This window comes from Neovison vison, chromosome 5, assembly GCF_020171115.1.
Source record: "Neovison vison isolate M4711 chromosome 5, ASM_NN_V1, whole genome shotgun sequence".
In the NCBI taxonomy this organism is placed as follows: Eukaryota; Metazoa; Chordata; class Mammalia; order Carnivora; family Mustelidae; genus Neogale; species Neogale vison.
In genome coordinates this window covers 55,441,268-55,460,416 of record NC_058095.1, presented here as the reverse complement: position 1 = coordinate 55,460,416, position 19,149 = coordinate 55,441,268, and the positions used below count along the sequence as shown (strand labels likewise).

General features: G+C 54.7%; 1 protein-coding gene across 2 annotated transcripts in view; it reads right to left on the bottom strand.

Annotated features, from left to right (window-relative positions):
- NLRP1 (NLR family pyrin domain containing 1) overlaps nt 1-19,149 on the bottom strand; it is a 42,365-nt gene that overhangs the window by 3,387 nt on the left and 19,829 nt on the right. For both annotated transcript variants that reach the window (XM_044248854.1, XM_044248855.1), the window contains 7 exons: nt 17,620-17,790; nt 17,075-17,245; nt 15,790-15,879; nt 5,986-6,128; nt 5,241-5,406; nt 3,763-3,986; nt 266-528 (listed from right to left, as the gene is read on the bottom strand). In XM_044248854.1, coding sequence (XP_044104789.1) covers nt 266-528; nt 3,763-3,986; nt 5,241-5,406; nt 5,986-6,128; nt 15,790-15,879; nt 17,075-17,245; nt 17,620-17,790 — 1,228 coding nt within the window. The remainder of the gene's footprint in view (nt 1-265; nt 529-3,762; nt 3,987-5,240; nt 5,407-5,985; nt 6,129-15,789; nt 15,880-17,074; nt 17,246-17,619; nt 17,791-19,149) is intronic.

Below are 19,149 nucleotides of genomic sequence, written 5' to 3'. Positions count from 1 at the left end.
CACCACGGCCTGCTGCCCGGGAGTCCTGCACAGGGCCTCTGCGAGGCCAGGTGGGACTTGGGACACCGCTGGAGAGGAAGTGGGGGGAGGGGATGGAGGCGGTTTGGGCAGCGATGCCTGGCAAGAGGGTCCCTAAGCTGACTCATGGAAGGTAACCCAGGGCCCACCCTGTTCCTGCTTAGCCCTGAGTGGAGGGACTCTCTGGCTGCACCCCACGTCTGCCCACAGCCTGCCCTGGCCCGGCCTTCCTGGCTCCCAGGGCTACCTTCCGAATACAGCAGTCGCTGGGGATCAGGTAGAGGTGGAAGACGGTCTCATCCGGGCGCGCGTGGTGGTAGAGCAGCACCATGGAGGTGATGGGGAGGAAACGCAGGGCAGTGTGGATGGTCCGCAGGAACACTCCTAGGGGCGAGAAGCTGGGGTCCTCCAGGACCACATGGTACAGCTCCACCCTGGTGGGCTTCTCCAGCAGCATCCCTGGCTCTTTAAAGTGGGCCACCTGGAACAGGGAGGTGTCCATGCAGCCCCCTGCCAAAGCACAGCATCAAGACACAAGGTTTAGTGCCCTTGTGGGGTCGGGCTGGGCTAGGGCAGTGGGTTTCAGGGATGGGGGCTGAGTGGCCTGTCTAGGGCTGGGGGCGGGGGGGGAAGGTCCACCTTGAACTGGGGCCTTTGGAGGCTGTGGGCCATCCTGTCTCCAGGGCAGGAGCACGGCAGGAACTCTCTGAGCCAGGCCCACACCAGCCCCAGCCCCTGGTCCCGGCACCGGAGGAAGTGGGGGCGGGGGTTGCTGGCCTCCAGTAGCCGTGCTGGCGTGGGCCTTGACGGTGAAGGCTGGCAGGGGAGGCCAGCAGGGGCACAAGCAGCAGGAAGGGATGGTGGGGAAACAGAGCCGCTAGTGTTGTATGTGCATGTGTCACACGTGCCCTCTCTGTTTTGGGAAGGACCTCCTCTTCCACCGTCCTGAGGGTTTCGGCGGGATGGAGCAGGGCCTCCCTCGCCAGAAGCCACTGCTCCCTGCAGCTGAGACACCCTCGTTGTCCCCAGACTGGCCCCCCGGGGTGCTCCTGAAGGGCCTGGATCTGGAGGCAGTGGAGCGCAGGGGACGAGGCCGGGACTCTTCTGGCAGCTGGCTGCGGTGGAGAGCCCGGTGGCTGTGGCGCTGGCAGGAGGGTCTCGTGCTGTGGGCCGAGGTCCCTCCCTATCTTTCTTGCTGCCATTCGGGTGTCTTGGCTTCTCAGCACCCTCTGCTCATTGTATTTTCCTTCTTCTTTTTAAAAGACTCACTGCCCAGTCTGTCGTTAAACCTATCAGCAACCCCAGAACCATCCTTTCCCACCGACGGGCGGTGTCTTTGTGCCAGTGGGCTGCAGAGAGAATGGGAGCAGCGGGGGAGACCTGGAAGCGAGGAGCTGCCTCTGGCAGGCCTCCCCGGAGACATTCAGAGTCACCATCGAGAGCAGGGGCTTCAGATGTACGGGGTTCAGGGACTCCTCTCCGAAGATGTCCCGTAACCTTTGCCCTGTGACGGGAAAGACCCGGGCACTGCAGTCCTGGAGATCGCGGCCCAGCACGAGGGGGTACAGACGGCAAATAGGACAAAACAGAGAGCGTCCCGAGCGCCATTGGCCTCCTTGTCCAGCCTTGGCCACTGCCGCCCCCACAGTCCAGGACCCCGTAGTTGTTCTGTGGCTGGTCCCGCGGCTCTGCCCTCCCCGTGGAGCATGTCATCGGCATCTTCCAGGCTCAGGTGCATGGCCGAGGAGGAGTAAAGCAAAACTGTCCTGGTTGAGGAGGGACATGGGAAGGTGGGGTGTGGAGCGCTGTCCCGCAGGGCGGTCAGGGACGGGGGCTGCCGGGGTCTGAGTCCCGGTGAAGCACCCCTGGCTCTGAAGGGCTGACCAGTTACGTGGACTCCCTGTGCACCAGCAGCAGCACAGGGCCCACGAGAGTGGAGGCCACGGTCTCTCATTGCTGGGCAGAGCCTGCTGTCCACTCTGTCCCTGACAGGGCACCTGGAAGCCCCCAGGCCAGGGTCCCCCTCTGTGGAAGGGGCAGGAGGGTTGTCGTGGGTGCCTACGCCCCTCTCCCAGTTTCCCCATGTGGATGGGTCTCGGCACCCCAGGGCCTTCTTGCACCTGCCCTGCCCCTGCTTCACTCTGGAATCTTCCCCAGTGACCCTGTCTGTCCATTCAGATGCCCCTGGGACCCCCGCGTCCCCCCACGGCTTGCTCCTGGCCCCCATGCTGTCTTCCCACAGTGTCAGTGGTTCACGCCGAGCCTGTGTGGTCTTGACAAATGGCCTCCCGGTTCCCCAGAACTGGCCACGTTTTGTTGGATTTACCCACACGTGTCCTCCCATGCCCGTGGTGGGTCCCTGCTGCGCCCCACTCCTTCCCACTGTGCCCAAGGTGCATCGTCCTTTAGGATTTCCTCCCACTTCCTTTAGGATTTCCTTCCAAATCCTTTAGGATTTGTTTGCGGAAACCTCTCTCAGTTTTCGTTTGCGTTAAGCATTTCCACCATTGTGCTCTCCTCTTGGGAAATGACTTCTCTGGGTTTGCAATTTCCCGATGCACATTTGTCATGAGGGAACCTTGGAGACACGTCCAGAGCCGAGTTCAGAAAGCAGTGGTCAGCCTCGGGGCCCCACCCTGCTGGGCGTGTGTCTGTCCTTCCGGCAGCCACCGGGACCTTCCCTTAGGCTTCCCTTTTTCACAGTCTCACTACGATGGGTCCAGATTTCTCTCTCTCTCTCTCCTGCTTTCTATTCTTTGGATTTTTTTCATCCTGAAAACGAAGTCACATCTTTCGGCAATGGTTGACATTTCTCGGACATTTCTCTTCTTCGAGCACTGCTCCCTTCTCCATCCTGTCCTTCTGTCTCCTGTCCTTCTGGGTTCTCACTAGACCGGTGTTAGACCTTCTGACGGTCTCTTCCACACCACTGAATCCTCACACTTCTCACATTTTAAAGTATTTTCTGGAAGTTAGTCTGTTTCAGAACTTGGTAAGGAGGCCGTGCGTCTCATGCGTATTTTAAGGACTCCTTCTTCAAGGCATGTGTAATGTTGTGATTTTATGTGCAGTGTCTGGAGATTTCTGTGTCGGACGTGTTTGTGGGGCTGATTTGGGGACCTGCCATTTCCACTGGCTCTCGCCCGCGGCGCCTCATTCACTGCCTGGGACGTTCCTGGCTGGGTGCTTGTGGTCGTTGGGACTTTACGGGGGAGGGGGGAGGCCCTTGGAGGGGAGAGAGGTCGGGGAAGGTACGTTGTTACCCTTCAGGACTCCGTAGCCTCCCAGGAAGCCCCTGTTCCGGGCTTCGGCTCCCAGAGGGTGTCTGGCGACACGGGGTCTCCCCTGCCTGAGGGTTTAGTCACGCGCCCCCTCGGGCGCTTGTCCCTGGGAACCCCAACAGCCCCATTCTCTCCTTTGCCCTCACTTTGTATATAGCCCGGTCTCTTCAAAAACTGCCACTGAGCACGCAGCCCGTTTCCTGCTGGGACCGTGAGGGACCCGACCTGGGTACGGAGCTCTGAGTAGATGCCATTCTCGTTAGTTATCGAGGAGAATGCTTTCTACATAGGGAAACTTTCGAGTCGTTCAGGCAAGAAGAATTATGAGACTGGGAGACCAAATGCTTCAAAAACAGAGCCGCCCGGATCACGGCGAGCCCCCTGCGTCCCTCTGAGGAAGCCACATGCTCCTCCCCCAGGACGTCGCGCCCCCCAGGGCCCCCCCATGCCCTGCCCCACTCACCTCGGAGGTCCACGAAGTGGGGGAGATACACAGTCGCCACGGCCCCTGGCTTGACCTTGATGTCAAACAGAGGCCCGGCCACCATCCAGCTCTGTTCCCAGGCCATCTGGTGCAGGAATTTGTCTGAGGCACAGAATTCAATGTCGATGGTCGCGGGCTCTCTCACCACGAAACGGAGACCTGTGCTGGGCCAGCGGTAGGAGCCAGCCATGGGCAAGTGAACTCTGGGGGGAACAGGGAGAGGGGGACACAGAATGACCCTATTCCATTTCACCAGACCCAGTGCAGGCGCTGGGGATCCAGGGGAGTGGCACGGACCCAGACGTCGCAGTACCAAGGCCTGGGCCGGGAGTCCCAGTGCCTTTGCCAGAGGACCCTGGGCCCGTCTCTGAGCTCCATGAACCGTGTCCTCTGTGGATGGGGATGACAGACGTGCCCATCCCAGAGGCGGGAGTGCTCAGGGACCCGGGGCACACGGAGAGATGAGCACACGCCTGGCGGCAGTGACGTTTCCGTCCTGATGAGGGCGATGAAACAGGAGAACGTTCTCCTTTGTAAAGGCCTCTCTGCCAATGATTCGTGCCGGTCTACACCGTGACATGAACGACCCACGCCGGGGAATGAAAACAACTCTGCAGGGGCCTCCGGCCACGTTCCCAAAGCTCCCCATGCGGCGAGCAGTGGGGCCACGGGCAGGCAGGGTCCGCAGGGGCAAGGGCCGGGGAGCCGTCTCTCCCGAGAGGCGGTGTGTGGCGCTGTGTCGTAGAGGAGCTCGCGATCGTGACGGCAGACGCCGCGGCTGCCCGTAGTGGGCATTAGTCTGCCGGGACACACAGGCCCCATGAACGCAGCCTGGGTCCGTGCGGACTGGAAGGACTCGCTGTAAACACGACACCTGCTGATGGTTGTCATGGTAACAGAAGAAAAGGTCTTTCTCCACTTTTTCTTTGAAATGCATCACGAAATACACGAAATATTTAGTGGTAGAGTCTCCTGATAGCATGGATTTATGAAACACTCCACCAGGGGCGCCTGGGGGCTCTGTCAGCAAAGCACCCGCCTTTGGCTCGGGTTGTGGCCTCAGGGTCCTGGGCTCAGCGGGGGGCCTGCTTCTCCCTCGGCTCCCACCCACCCTCCACTTGCGCTTGCTCTCAAAGAAACAAATAAGTAAATAAAATCCTTGAAAGGCTCTAACAACAGAAGATGGGAAAATGGAATAAATTTGGCGAGACGGCTGTCCGACCTGGGTGACGGGTAACGCAAGTACCTTGGACCCCATTTCGGCTCACGGTTGAGAATTTTCACAGTGGAACCTCCTTTTCCATGATAAAAGCACGGACTGAGGATCTCAGCCTTGTCCATGCCTGCGGGCTTGGAAGGGGAGGGGACCCCTGTGCCATGGGTGTGGTGGGGGGGAAAGGTGTGAGGACGGTGACCTGGGAAGCCAGCCCCGGACAGCAGGCCTCCCCCACACTCACCGGTGCAGGCTTCTGTCTTTGTCAACCACCTCGATGGCCACAGGTCCCAGGGGACCCCAGAAATCATCCTCAGTCCCCAGAGGCCCCATGTGCTGCAGGTCCTCTGGAGGGGCAGGAGAAGGCAGACCGACGAGTCCCTCCTGGGCGACTGGAGGGGAGAGTCCCTCTGGAAACAGGCAGGACAGTGGCCAGCTCTAGGTTCTCCTGTCTGGCCGCCCTGGCCCCTCACGGAGAGACCATGGCAGGGCCCCTCCCAAGGCTGGACTGCCTGGGCCACGGTGGGGAGGGTCTGAAGCCTCTGTCCCTGCTCTTGTGGCTGCCTGCCTGCTTGCTTGCTGCCTGCAGAGGGCCAGCCCTGCTGCCTCAGCCCAGCCCAGCCCCAGCCCAGCTCCCGCCCTAGCCCAGCCTCTGCCCCAGCCCAGCCCCCAGCCCCTGCCCCAGCCCCAGCCCCAGCCCCAGCCCAGTCCCACCCACCCATCCAGCAGTGTTCCACTTCCCCGCATGCTACAGGGGGCAACTGTGAGCTGAACGTGGATCAAAAGATGGACGGTGGGGACAGAGAGGTGACTTTCAGGCCCCAGCCCCCCAGGCTGGGACAGAGGGAGGCCAGAGTCCTCCCAGACTCTAGGACTGGACGGCTTTCCATGGGGTAGGTTCTCCTGGGGGAAGCCCGCCCTGTCCCACGCCAGCAGCAGGGGTTGGAGCCACCCCTCCATGATGCTGCCAGCCTGGACCCCTCTACTACCTGACTCTCGTCTGTCCTGATGGAGTGAGGATGTGCCGCTCATCTTTCCTTCGTGTGGGCCCTCATTAGGCATCGAGTCGCTTGGGCCCTCATTAGGCATCGTCTCGCGTGGGCCCTCATTAGGCATCGTCTCACTCGGCTTCCTAGACACAGAGGCCTTCATTCTCCTGGAATCTCAGAGGAAGCTGGGCCGTCGCCATGACGTCCTCGCTTACATTCCGCTTGTCCCAGCTTGAACGTGTGGCCAGAGTCCAGGCTTCTCTGGTAGCCCCTTCCTTGGGAATGACCCTGTGAGGACCTATTTAAAAATTGTCCCTGCTCCCCTACCCCCAGGGGATTTACAGGTAACAAAGCCCAAATACAAAGGTGGGTCAGGCCAGGTGGAGACATCCGATCAGTGGGAGGCATGCATACTGTCTCCCTGGTTACCAAGGAGTATGGGCCCCCGCCCTCTGGGAGCTCTTTTGGTGCCAATCCCAGTCAAGGTGTCATAGGCTGGTTCAAATGTCTACTAGGGTAAATTGTAACTCGATTGGTCACCTAGCATCACTGTGGAGTTTCCTGTGTGTGTGACAATCTCATTGGCCACCTGTGCGTGGCCAGGCCCGACCGCATGGCCTTTGCCCTTAAAAGCTAGCCTGTGAAACTGAGAAGGGGCGCCCTCTCTTGGAAGAGGTGCTGCCCCGAATGTTCGGTTAGATTCTAGATGCTTGGCGTGAAATAAAGCTTTGCTTGACCTTCACTTTGTATCAGTCTCGCTCCTTTAATCACGGACCCATTATTGGGGCATAACATATGGGGGCTCGTCCGGGATTAAATGACGAGAACTGAGCCAGCATCAGAATTTCTGGGAAAAGCCTCGAGGTAAGATCTCATAGATTTTACTCTGTGGGATCCGCCGATCTCCAGGTGCTCTGTGAGATTGGTTGGTCTGTTTGGGTGGAGGTCCGAGTATAGCCCACCGGGGTGAAGCCGGACGCGGCCATGCTCCCCAGGGCTGGAGAGGATGCGGGGACGCCCCTTCCCTCCACTGGTAGATCGCCAGGGGGTTCGAGTCCCCCTAGACAGTCAGGGGGTTCAAGTCCTCCTAGGCAGTCAAGGGGGTTTGAGTCCCCCTAGGCGGTCAGGGGGTTCGAATCCCCCAGGTGGTCACCAGAGGTTCAAGTCCCCCTAGGCGGCCAGGGGGTTCGAGTTCCCCTGGACGGCCAGAAGATCAAAAAGTCCCCACCGGTGGCAGGTTCTGGGTAAGATCTGCTGGGCCTGTGGTTGTCTTTGTCTTGTCTTTTTGTTGTCTGCTGTGCTGTTTGTTGTGTTTGAAGGAATGGGGCAAACAGAGTAAGGGAACTCTGACTTTCAAATGGCTATAACTGGAGCCAACTGGGTTTAGTCTAACTTGAGACAGAGACTTTAAGAAATATTCCCAAGCAGCTGCCGAAACAACTTTGTTTTGGGGACATTCCTTGCCCTCTCTGGCCCGATGGAGACTGCCTAGCCCCCCCCTTTGCTGGCGGGAAAGCATGGTGTGTGCTCCTCTCTTGGAGCTGATAAACCCTAGAACTGGGAACCCTTTCTCTGCCTTCTGGTGGCACTTTTTTCTGTTCTTCACTGTCGGGGAACAAGAAGAGCGCCCCTGGACCTAACACCCCCCACTCTGGATCTTCCCACCCGGGTCTCAGGTAAACATTCAAAGTGGAGTGGGCCCAGGTGGAACATAAATCAGTAATGGAACTAAGTTAAGCTTTTGGGTTAATTAGGATAAACATGTCTTTTGAGATAACAATAGTAAATGTGAAACTTCAGAGTTTTTACTTAAGGTAAAAAAATCTGTGTTAAAATCTGTGTTGAAATCTGTTAGCAAAGGGATGACTAAACTGATGGTTGTCTCAGAGTTTCTTTCTTTCTTTTTTTTTTTTTTTTAAAGATTTTATTTATTTATTTATTTATTTGACGAGAGAGAGAGAGAGAGAGAGAGAGAGATCACAAGTAGGCAGAGAGAGAGGAGGAAGCAGGCTCCGTGCTGAGCAAAGAGGAGGCAGTGGCTTAACCCACTGAGCCACCCAGGCGCCCATGTCTCAGAGTTTCAATGGGTAATTGTTAAAGTAGCTTTCAAAGTCTTTGCTAACCTGAAACTTCAACCAAATGGGATAAAATGCTAGAGCGCTGGTTGCTGGAACTAGGTTTGTGCTTTTGAAATCTGTTGATAAACCTGTTTTGTTCTTAACTAATTGATACATTTACCATCTAAAAAATTCTGTTGTAACAGTTCACAATTGTTTGTATTTAATCTTCAGTAGAGGTTAAGGTTGAAAGACCCTTCCCCCAGTTGTTAATTATTTAACCGCTCTTTTGCCTTTCTGTAACTGCTTGGCTTTTAGGGTGTGACACTTGTCTCCTGTTTGAACAAGATACCTTCTGCTAATAGCCGAGGCAGGAGGCAGGAGGCAGGGGGCCACATAGTCACGTAGGCAGGAGGCAGGGGGCCACATAGTCATGTAGGCAGGATGCATCTCTGCTGAGTAATAAGGTCCAACTCCCCCTCTTCACTCCCCCTTCCCGCCTTTTTCTTCCCGCGCGGGTCCTCCAAAGCCAATCCGCAAACACCAAGTATGCCTTTTTCAAATGTTCAAATTGTCAGTCAATCAGCTCTGCCCCATCCAAAACTTGTTTGTATCTGTCTATAAAAATCCTGCACCACCCCAGCCTAGGGTGCTCAGCTAGCAGGAGCTGCTGACCACCCGCAGGCGCCTGCGCTACAATAAAGAACCTCTTGCTGCTTGCTTGCATCCAGTGGCAGTGTTGAATTCTTGGGTAAGGGGATCCGCGGGTCTTTCAAGGTATTTCTAAGAGTACAAAATTCTGCTAAGTGTAATTAAGACTGATGGAAATAAGGGAAACAACTCTGTAGAAAAGTAGGAAATAGGTAAAAAGGAGAGAAAATACCAGATGCCTGATCCTGTTTGAATAAGAAAGAAAAACAGGCCTGGGGCCACTGTCTGAGCTAGATTCATTCCTACAGAATGGAAGGGGAGAACTGGTGGGGGGAGGGTGTCCAACCGGTTTGAATCTGAAGAGTGCCTGACTGTGTAAGTGTGTCTGTATGGCTCCACCGCTTCGGCTACGGAGTCTGAGTGGGCTGCACCCTGAGTCTCGCGGGGCGTCATATGGCATAACGGTCATCTACTCCACGGAGTAGCCTGGTCGGGGTTTATACAGACAGACCTTAGCTAAGACGTGCTTAAGTTCCCGCGGGGGACGCAAGCAGGACAGCATCTGAAAGATCCCCCTCCCTCTGTCTGCGACATCATTTATGATGGGAGGGAAACCCAGAAAACCCTTATATTAAGGATGCACACTTAGAAATAAAAAAAGGAAAGACACTGGTATAGAAAAGCTGGTTTTCTCTCTGTTTAATGGGACGCCTGGGTGGCTCAGTTGGTTGGACGACTGCCTTCGGCTCAGGGCATGATCCTGGAGTCCCGGGATCGAGTCCCGCATCGGGCTCCCAGCTCCTTGGGGAGTCTGCTTCGCTCTCTGACCTTCTCCTCGCTCATGCTCTCTCTCACTATCTCTCTCTCTCAAATAAATAAATAAACAATCTTAAAAAAAAAAAAAAAAGGGCAAAGTTTTCTTCGGTTAATTGAAATGTAAATGGTTTTCTCCTTGCCGGCCCAGAGTTGTAAATGAGATCTCTTTGGCTCTTAAGGCTTCCTTGATTTGCTAAGTTACTGGTAAAACTTGGGTTGCATTTGGGTCAATGCTGTAATTATTCTAGAGGTTCTATACATTTCCTAAAATTTTAATGTTTTGGTAAGGGTCATCACTTGATATTTAACTATATCTGTTCTGAGATTTTTCATTTGGAATTGTTTTAGTTCTCTTGTAAGATGAGTTCCACCTTAAGGGAAATTCATTTGGGAAGACTTTCAGGACAAATACAGGTCTTTGATATGTTAAAATCCTGGGAACTGAAATGGGTAAAGATTTACAGAAGTAAGGGTTACATTCAGATTTACCAGAATTAGTAACGTGGGACTAGATGAACTGAAAGGTTGTAATGTGCCTCTCAATGTTTTAAACATTACTGCTTCTGTAATGTTTGCTCCTCTAAACTAGGGAAACTTTTTCTCAAGTTACCTGTAACTTATAGAGATGTAAAGGTGTTCATTTGTAAATGAATCAAGGCATTCAGCTTTTCTATCTGAACCCTCTGAAACCAAAAGGGCTCAATAAGTTCTTCCTTGGCAATCAGTCATTTGCATAAGTTCAATAAAAATCTGTTCTCCACTGGGGGGAGGGGTTGGAAGAAGGGGGGTAGGGTTATGGACATTGGGGAGGGTATGTGCTTTTGGGTAAATTGGAAGGGGAGATGAACCATGAGAGACTATGGACTCTGAAAAACAATCTGAGGGGTTTGAAGTGGCGGGGGGGTGGGAGGTTGGGGTACCAGGTGATGGGTATTATAGAGGGCACAGCTTGCATGGAGCACTGGGTGTGGTGAAAAAATAATGAATACTGTTTTTCTGAAAATAAATAAATTGGAAAAAAGAAAAAAAATAAATATATGCAGCCAAAAAAAAAAAAAAATCCGTTCTCCTTGTAACAGGACAGCATTGGACACTGGTTATTTTACCAAGGCTTTGACTGGAACGTCATATTTGAAAAGACTCAGATATGACCAGCTTAAAGGAACTAAGGTTGACTTTGTAAAACCTGGAGCCATAAAGCCCTTTGGAACTGTTGGCCTGATACCTTGCTTACAGAGTTCCCAGCAGCCTCACCAGGTGAGTATAGAATGTCACTCCCTGGTAGGAGCAGGGGCCTCAAGATACCTTGGGCACCTCAGGAGTTTGCCCAAGTCGACAGGTATTGCAGGCATGTCTGATGGCAAGTATGTGGCTTGGCTTCTGGCCTGGAGAGGCTACTAAAAGTTCAACCTAGAGATTATAAAAAGTTAATCTTATAAAAAGTTCCAGCAAAGCAGATTCTAAAAGACCTACATGATCACACTTAACCGTTCTTGCTGAGCTTATGTAAATAATTAGGCCAAGTTTGTTAAAACTGGACTTGTTTTTCAAACAAGTTAGTCCTGATTTGGCTATCTCTGGAAATGAGGGTTATTTTAGAGAGAAGAATTAGGTTTTAATAACATGGCTTTATGGGTGTTAAGTTCTAGATTAGATTGTTATTAAATGTTTGTTTACCTAAGCTAGACAACTTAAGGTAAACTTCAGAGAAGTTGGATGATAACTCATGTAAGCGATCTTGCCTTTGCCAGTCAGCCCCAGATATAAGGGAGAAGCTTCAGAGAGTTGAGGAATTTGAAAAGAAGAATCTGACTTGAGTTGTGGGAATAGTAGAAATAGCCGCTGAGGACTATGGGTCTTGCTTGCAGGGGATGAGAGCTCTCTTAAGACTCTGCAGGAAAAAGGTATTTATTGGGTGTCAGCAGTGAAAGCACAGCTTTGTAAGAGCCACACCACTTACTTAGGCTTTGGTCTCCATGAGGGAGTTTCTTGGCACATTGGGCTACTGCAGGCTGTGGATACCATGGTTGGTGGAGATGGCGCGACCTCTATGAACTGACTAAGGGAGGACTCACTATGGTAGAGTGGACTAAATTAGACTATAAAGGAGATTGGACTAAGACTAGAAGAACATGAAAGTTTAAAGAGCTTATGGGCAAGCAGTTCTAGGTTTCTAAATTAGGGCGTACGACTCAAGATATGGTTGATAGATGTGTTCAGTATCAGGCGGTAAATGGGGAAAGAACTAGAATGGGAAGAGGGAAAAGAGAAAGAGGTTGCTCTAGCAGAAATGACTGCTCAGTGTACTCCAGTCACTGCAGGCATTACAGTCTGTCTTAAAAGAGCCCATACAGGGACCCGGACTGCCCACACTGGGACAGAATTGGAGGTGGAGCCACATCCTCGCCAACCCAAGGACTTAGTTTGGATGCGCTGCTGCGAAGTGGGAGGCTTGGAGCCTCGCTGGAACGGACCGTTTATTGTCATCCTGACCACCCCCATGGCAATAAAAGTAGACGGGCGTCAGGACCTGGATTCATGTGGGTCACGTCAAACGAGCCGAGGACGAGAACGCCCCCCAGAGGTGGGTGCCCCTGCCAATGGACCCTGCCAATCATGCACTAAAACTAAGACTCAGAAAAACAATGAGTTCATTAAATTCATTGTTGGCTCTGTTAAGATACAGGAGGGAGGTATAAGCAATTACAAAAAAAAAAAAAAGAAAAAAGGACTGGCCAAAAAGTCAAAGATTTGACTTGTCTCCAAAGGAAAGGGGGGAAAGTGAGGACCTATTTAGAAATTGTCCCTCCTCCCCTTCCCTCAGGGGATTTACGGGTAATAAAGCCCAGATACAAAGGTGGGTCAGGCCAGGTGGAGACATCCGATCAGTGGGGGGCATGCATACTGTCTCCCTGGTTACCAAGGAGTATGGGCCCCGCCCTTTGGGAGTCTTTTGGTGCCAATCCTAATCAAGGTGTAATAGGCTGGTTCAAATGTCTACTAGGGTAAACTGTAACTCGATTGGTCACCTAGCATCACCGTGGAGTTTCCTGTGTGTGTGACAATCTCATTGGCCACCTGTGCGTGGCCAGGCCCGACCGCATAGCCTTTGTCCTTAAAAGCTAGCCTGTGAAACCGACAAGGGTTGCCTTCTCTTGGAAGAGGTGCGGCCCTGAACGTTTGGTTAGATTCTTGATGCTTGGCATGAAATAAAGCTTTGCTTGACCTTCGCTTTGTATCAGTCTCGCTCCTTTAATCACGGACCCATTATTGGGGCATAACAGACCCCATCTGCTCAGCCCTGCATGGCAGAGCTAGAACTGGGGTGTCCTCCTGACTCCCCACGGCCCCTCTGAGGGCTGACAGGTCACTTATCATTCCCCCAAAACAGAATTTACATTTCTAACACATCCCCAGGCACTGCTGGCGCTGCTGGTCGGACCAGACCAGACGTCACTCAGAATGGGGCACGGCTCCCCGCACTCGGCTGTGCTCTGTTCCTCGAAGGAGCCGAGCTCCGAGCCTTTCCTCTTGCCCGGAATCCGCTCCCTTCTGGGCCCAGCAAACAGCTCCTGTCGTTCAAGGCTCAGCCCCGCTCCTCAGGATAGGGTCAAACCAGCCCCGAAATGCGCTTCCAGTCCTCCTAGGGGCGCCGACTTGGGCTGGGGGGTAATTGGCATGTGTCGTTCTTGCGGGCCGAGGGCGACAAATGGTGCCGAAACCCGGGAATTGTTAATGAGTAAGTAAACCTTGCAAGGGGAAAAACCGCAGGTAAGCGGGGAAGGAACCACAATTAAAGTGGTGGCAATCTTGTACAAGACCGCAATAAGAAGCGGGCGGCCATAGAGCCGGGATTTTCTTAAGGGACCACGATTACAGTGGTGGCAATCTTGTACAAGACCGCAATAAGAAGCGGGCGGCCATAGAGCCGGGATTTTCTTAAGGGACCACGATTAAAGTGGTGGCAATCTTGTACAAGACCGCAATAAGAAGCGGGCGGCCATAGAGCCGGGATTTTCTTCCGCGGTAAAGCGGGGAGTAAAGGTCGACTGAAGTATATGCGCGTAAAAAGTCAATGTGTTGGTTAGTGTCTTTAACGTCTGCGTCTGTTGTCTTTGTGACTGAAGTATATGTGCGTTAAAAAGTCAGTGTGTTAGTTAGTGTCTTTAACGTCCGCGTCTGTTGTCTGTGTGTTCATAATGGGATCTGAAGTATCTAAAGTGCGGTTAGAAGGGACTTTAAAAGACCTGCTGTAAGCCAATGGAACTCCACTAAAAGCAAAAACTGCTCAGGCCTTTTTGAATACAGTGGAAAAGGCGGCTCCATGGTTCCTAGATGAAGGCTTGCTAAACATACTCAATGGGACCACCTGTGATCCAGGGTTTGGCCCATGTGAAACCTATTAATGCCTCGGGGCCATATCAACCTTTTAACTTGCCCAGGTGCACCAATAACAGGGTATGGCCACCGGAGTGGTCTGGATGTCAGAGTACCTTGCGCTCAGTTTAAATGCATAGCTTTACATTCACTCCACGATCTTTCCCAGTGCTGGAATGTCACAGCCTTCAAGCTGGCTGTGATTATGTGTATCCCTACCCATGTTCCTATCCCAGTTTTCATTCCAGATGACAAGTTACTGGTGGTGCTATCCAGAAAGAAGAGAGACTTTGGTATCACAGCCGCCATTGTGAGATCATTGCCTATATCTACAGCAGCTGCCATGGCAGCAGCAGTCTCGCTTGCTGCAACTAGACCCACTGCGGAAGCTGTGAACACCCTTGCAGCAGGAACGGCGGCTGCCCTTCGAACACAGACTCAGATCAATGCACATCTGCAAGCAGGAATCCTGATAGTCAACCAGAGAGTGGATTTGGTTCAAGAACAAGTGGACATATTGGGGGCCCTATTGGGACTGGGATGTGTAGCACCCTTCCCGGCAATTTGTGTAACTCCCATAGCCTATGCTAATATGAGTAACTTACAGAATGTCTCCCGACAGCTCTCCCAGTATTTGCAGGGTGCTTGGTCTGACGATTTTCTGACGGTTTTCAAAATTTCACACGAGTACGTGTGTGCAACCAGCTTCCCTCCCAGAGCTATTTCAAACATTCAGCAATATGTTCCAGTTTACCAAACAATGGGCTGGCACAATTGGTCTTCTTGTCCTCCTTCTTATTGGCATTCTGCTTCTATTCAGAAAAGTTCGCCAATGGAGAACACAGCAGCGAGAGCAGAGCCGAGCTATAGTACAAGCCCTTATGTCAATAGAGGCTGGGACATCTCCCCAGATGTGGCTAAGCATGCTAGATCGGTAGTCAAAGACGGGTAAGATCAGTAGAGAAACATACCAACCTAAGACAGGACAGAGATCATCGATATCTTGTGTCTGATGACGGGTAAGGATGTTTTCTGCTACTGACAACCTAAGACAGGCACGATCTCCGCCATAAAACAAAAAAGGGGGAGATGTCGGGGACCGCCTCCGGCCGGGAAAGTCCCCGCCATTACAAGATGGCGCTTGGCTCACTGCCAGCAAAATATGCTGCAACTAAACACCGAACTTTCTGGTGAAGCTTACCTAAAGGAGGACATAGTCATTGGCTGTTTCAAATTTAATCAGCATAGTAACAGGACTCTCATTGGCTCTCCCCATTGCTTGGCCCCTTATTGGTCACCTTGTTCACTGATTGGTCATGTAAACGTATATAAGTGTGTAGACTTGCGGAAATAAAGAGAGAGAAGATACATCTGAACCGGGGCTTCTTGTCGTCCTTGCGGGTCGAGGGCGACAGGCATGAAGCCCCCATTCTTGTGGCATGCGGAAGCCATGGCGAGTCTGCGGGGAGCGGACGCCCAGCCTCACGCCCTTTCCCTCTGGACAGTGCGTGAGCACAGCAGCTGCCAGCGCGGGCACCAGCCACAGTCAGGGCTGAAGTGCCCCAAACGGGGAGCAGGGGGGCTGTAGCGCATTCCCCGCGGGGAAAACGGACTCTGCCCCAGGCTCGTCCCCCAATCCCCAGCCCACATTGGTCTGGTCCCAAGCTTCTCGCTCTTTGTCTTTGCCTCCCCCTCGAGGTCACTGTTCCTTGTTCATGGCCCCACCCATGTTCCTGGAGCCTCTGTCCTGGTCTCCTCCCTGGTCCTCCCCCACAGCGACTGGTTCTATTTGCATAAACAAACGGGCTTCTTCCCGGCCCCATCTCTCACAGTCCCAAGGACTCAGCTTGGGCCTGGGCCAGCCCCGTGGGGCTCTGGGTCTCCCCCGCCCCAATGCCCGTACCATCTGCTGGGGATGAGCAGCGGCGGTTTCTTGTCCTCCAGGGCTCGGAGCATCCGGGTCACCTCCTCACTCAGCCGGGTCTGGTCCAGCCTGCAGGCACACAGGAAGCCTGGTTCTCCAGGGCTGTCGGTCACCCCGTCGGGGTCTCAGGGTGCTGGCCTCTGACATGGGTGGGTTGTCTCTGCGTGTGAGCCACAGACAAGGCGGCAGGCGAGACGCTCTGCGCCCTGCCTGGGGAGGCGTGTGCCCCACTCATCCCTTCTGTCAGAGCCATTCTCCCCTGGGGGGTAGGCGCCAGCCCCAGGGTCGTCAGGTGTCCGTGTCAGCTTTGGGAGGTTCCCGTGTACCCCGTGCAGCCCCCGGTGTCTGACTCCCCAATGTCCAGTCCCCCACTCCCTCCGTCTGAGAGCCCAGGCTCTGTAGACCCCCTCCGAAGGCCGAATGGAGCTGCCAGGGGCCAGGGCATGAGGGTCTCTGAGTGGCCCCCCCCATGGCACTGAGTGCCCCAGGACCAAGCCGGGGGGCCGCAGGGAGGGTGTTGCCAGAAAGATCAATAGGCTTATTTTCAGGCTCTGGAGGAAGGAGGTAGAGAGAGCCCATTGGGGACAGGACTCAAGGTGCCAGGGAGGGTCACCAGCTCTGCTCTGTGCTGGTCCTGCTCGGGGGGGCCATTCCCCCTGCCGGGGCCTGGCCGGCTCCTGCTTCTCCTGAGATCTCGAGGCCCCCCAGTCCACTCCATCCTCCCCGACCCTACAGACTCAGAAGACCTTCACTCTCCCTTCACAGCCCCCGTGGAGCTCAAACATCCCCATTTGTGCCTTAGCACATGACTCCCGTCCCTTTGTTCCCGCTGGAGTGTGGCATCAGGAGGGCAGGGCCCCCGTCCGCTTGCTCCCTCCTGTGGCCTCAGAGCCTGCCTGGGGCTGGGCCCACGGGAGCCCTGCGGGTCTCCTCACAGTCGCCCACCTTGTTCCTGATGATCACGACGCCCCGTCCAATTCTCTGCCCAGACCATCCGCCCTCTGACTCTCCTTGGACTCCCTGCAGCTCACAAGGCAGAACCATTACACAGATGTGGACCCCAGAGTCTCCAAGGAAGACCTCCCCGTGCCCCACAGCCCAGGTCGGTGTCGGAGCTGGCGAGGAGTCTCTGCTGACCTACATTTACAGGTCCTTCTCCTTCCCCTGTCCACTGGTGCCTCCACCACCTCGCACCCTGCACGCCTCCCCCTCCCCGGCCCCTGCTGTGAGGTCCCCCCTGCTGTGAGGTCCCCGCAGTCCTTACCACAGGAGCCTGAGCTGGCAGGTCGGACGCCTGAGGCCTTCGCAAAGCAGCCGCACGCCGGCGTCCTCCAGCTGGTTCTGCTGCAGGTCCAGCTCCGTCAGCCTGGGGCTGGCGCTGAGCGCAGAGGCCAGGGCCATGCAGCAGCTAGATGTGAGGCTGCAGCCGACCAGTCTGTGGAGGAGACGTGCCCCTGCCGCTGTCAGCATCCCGGGCCCCTGTCCCGGGGAGACCATGGGCTGGTTTCCCTTTCTGGGTTCCCGTGGCCCTCAGGAGGGTCCGGGGCTTTCCCGTTCTCCCATGAGACTCTCCAGAGCCGCCCGCCCGCTGGCCACGCACACCCCACTGACGGATCCGCCCCAGGGCCCCTTGCACGGGGGCACCAACCGTGTTGACAGGTGCCCAGAGCCAGCTGACATGGGAGCCCAGGGGAGCAGGGGCCTTCCGTCCTGCTCTGTGCCCCCCAGCACCCGTCTGCCCCACGGACCTGGGGCAGCTCCTGCCCCCTCCCCCATCCACCCGCACAGATGGCCAGCGAGGACAGTCACCGCAGCCTTTGTAGCCGGCAGCCCCGCTGTTTCAGCCCATTGCAGAGGCGCTCGACTCCTAGGTCCAGGAGCGGGTTGAAGCTCAGCTCCAGATTGGTCAGGGTCTTAGGGGTGCCCAGCACCCAGGCAAGGTCTATGCAGCCTTCAGCTGTGAGGCCGCAGTGGGCCAACCTGTGGGAGACACGTGACACTCGCCAATGTCCTTCACCTCCCTTGCAGCCCCGCTCCCTCCCTTCCATCTCCGAGGCAACCCGAGGCTCTTCCCTCCTGCACTCTGGCCTCTGCTCTTCCGGGCACCTGGTCTTTCAGACCACCAGCTCCTTCTTGCACAAGTGATGGGCTCCATTCAACATGCCCCACCACACAGAACGCACCGGGACCCTTGACCATGGCCCATGCAACTCTTCCCGGGCTGTGCCAGTCTCCAGTTGTCCCCCAGGACTTTGCTGGTCTTGGCTCCAGAGGCAATAAAGTCCTGAGCTCTCCCAGTGTTTCCAGTGAGGGGAATGAGTCACGTCGGCCTGACCTAGCCTTGGTGCTCTTGGGGGAACACACCTTCTTTCTGTGACATGACCCCAGGGAGCCGGCATGAGGCAGATTCGGGCTTTCCTGACAGAGGGGTCCTGTTGGTGCCGACTGTGTCCTCACCAGGTTCCCGTCTCAGCTCTCCTGTTTTCGGCTGTGGAAACTGGGGCAAGACTGTTGACCTCTCTGGGCCTCAATTCTTATAGTCTGGGAACCAGAAATGGTTGTTGCTGCTATGCTATGTTCATGGATTCTTTCCTGAAGACCCCAGAGGACACAGAAATTATAAAGTTCTACACCCACGTGAGGGGTCCATGGAAGTTGGATGTCTTCCCCCCAGGGCGTGAGGTTGGGTTTCTGAGTCCCTTGCAGAAGCCTTTCTGCCAGACCCAGGCAACTCTCCTTGCAACGGTTTTGGGAGGGGACCCAGAAAGTCACAACGCAAGGCTACATTTGCCTTCTTACTCTGTTGGCTCCCCTTTCTCTCCAGCCCCCCAGCCTCTGGCTTTTCTTCACTTCCCTTGGAATCTAGCTTAGATTCCAAGATCCGTCATCGCCAACGTCCTAAAGGTGACCTTCTGTCACACCCTTCTGGCTAACCCCAAACTCTGCCATCTTCCTGCTCCTGAACAAACCCCTACCCCCACCTGAGTCACAGGGCAGGTGTGTCCATTGGGAATCATGACTAGGAGCCTTGGTGATGCCTGGCAGGTGGCAACCCCCCACTGTACAAAGACCATTTCAGAATGATGTCTTCCCCCAACCTCCACAGCCAACCCTCACACTCTCAGCAGACAACTCGACTCCTACCTCACAGAGGAGAATGGAGGCATGAGATGGAAACCCTGCAGCACCCCAGAGTCCTACTGTGTGCCTCCATGCCTACCTCCCTGGGTCCCATCCCTGCCTGCCTTCCTGATACAGTGGAGGAGGCTGTTCCTCCTCTCCAAGGTCAGTCATTCTCTCTACTTCCCCTCTCAGCTGCTTTCTCTTTCTTGTTTCTTT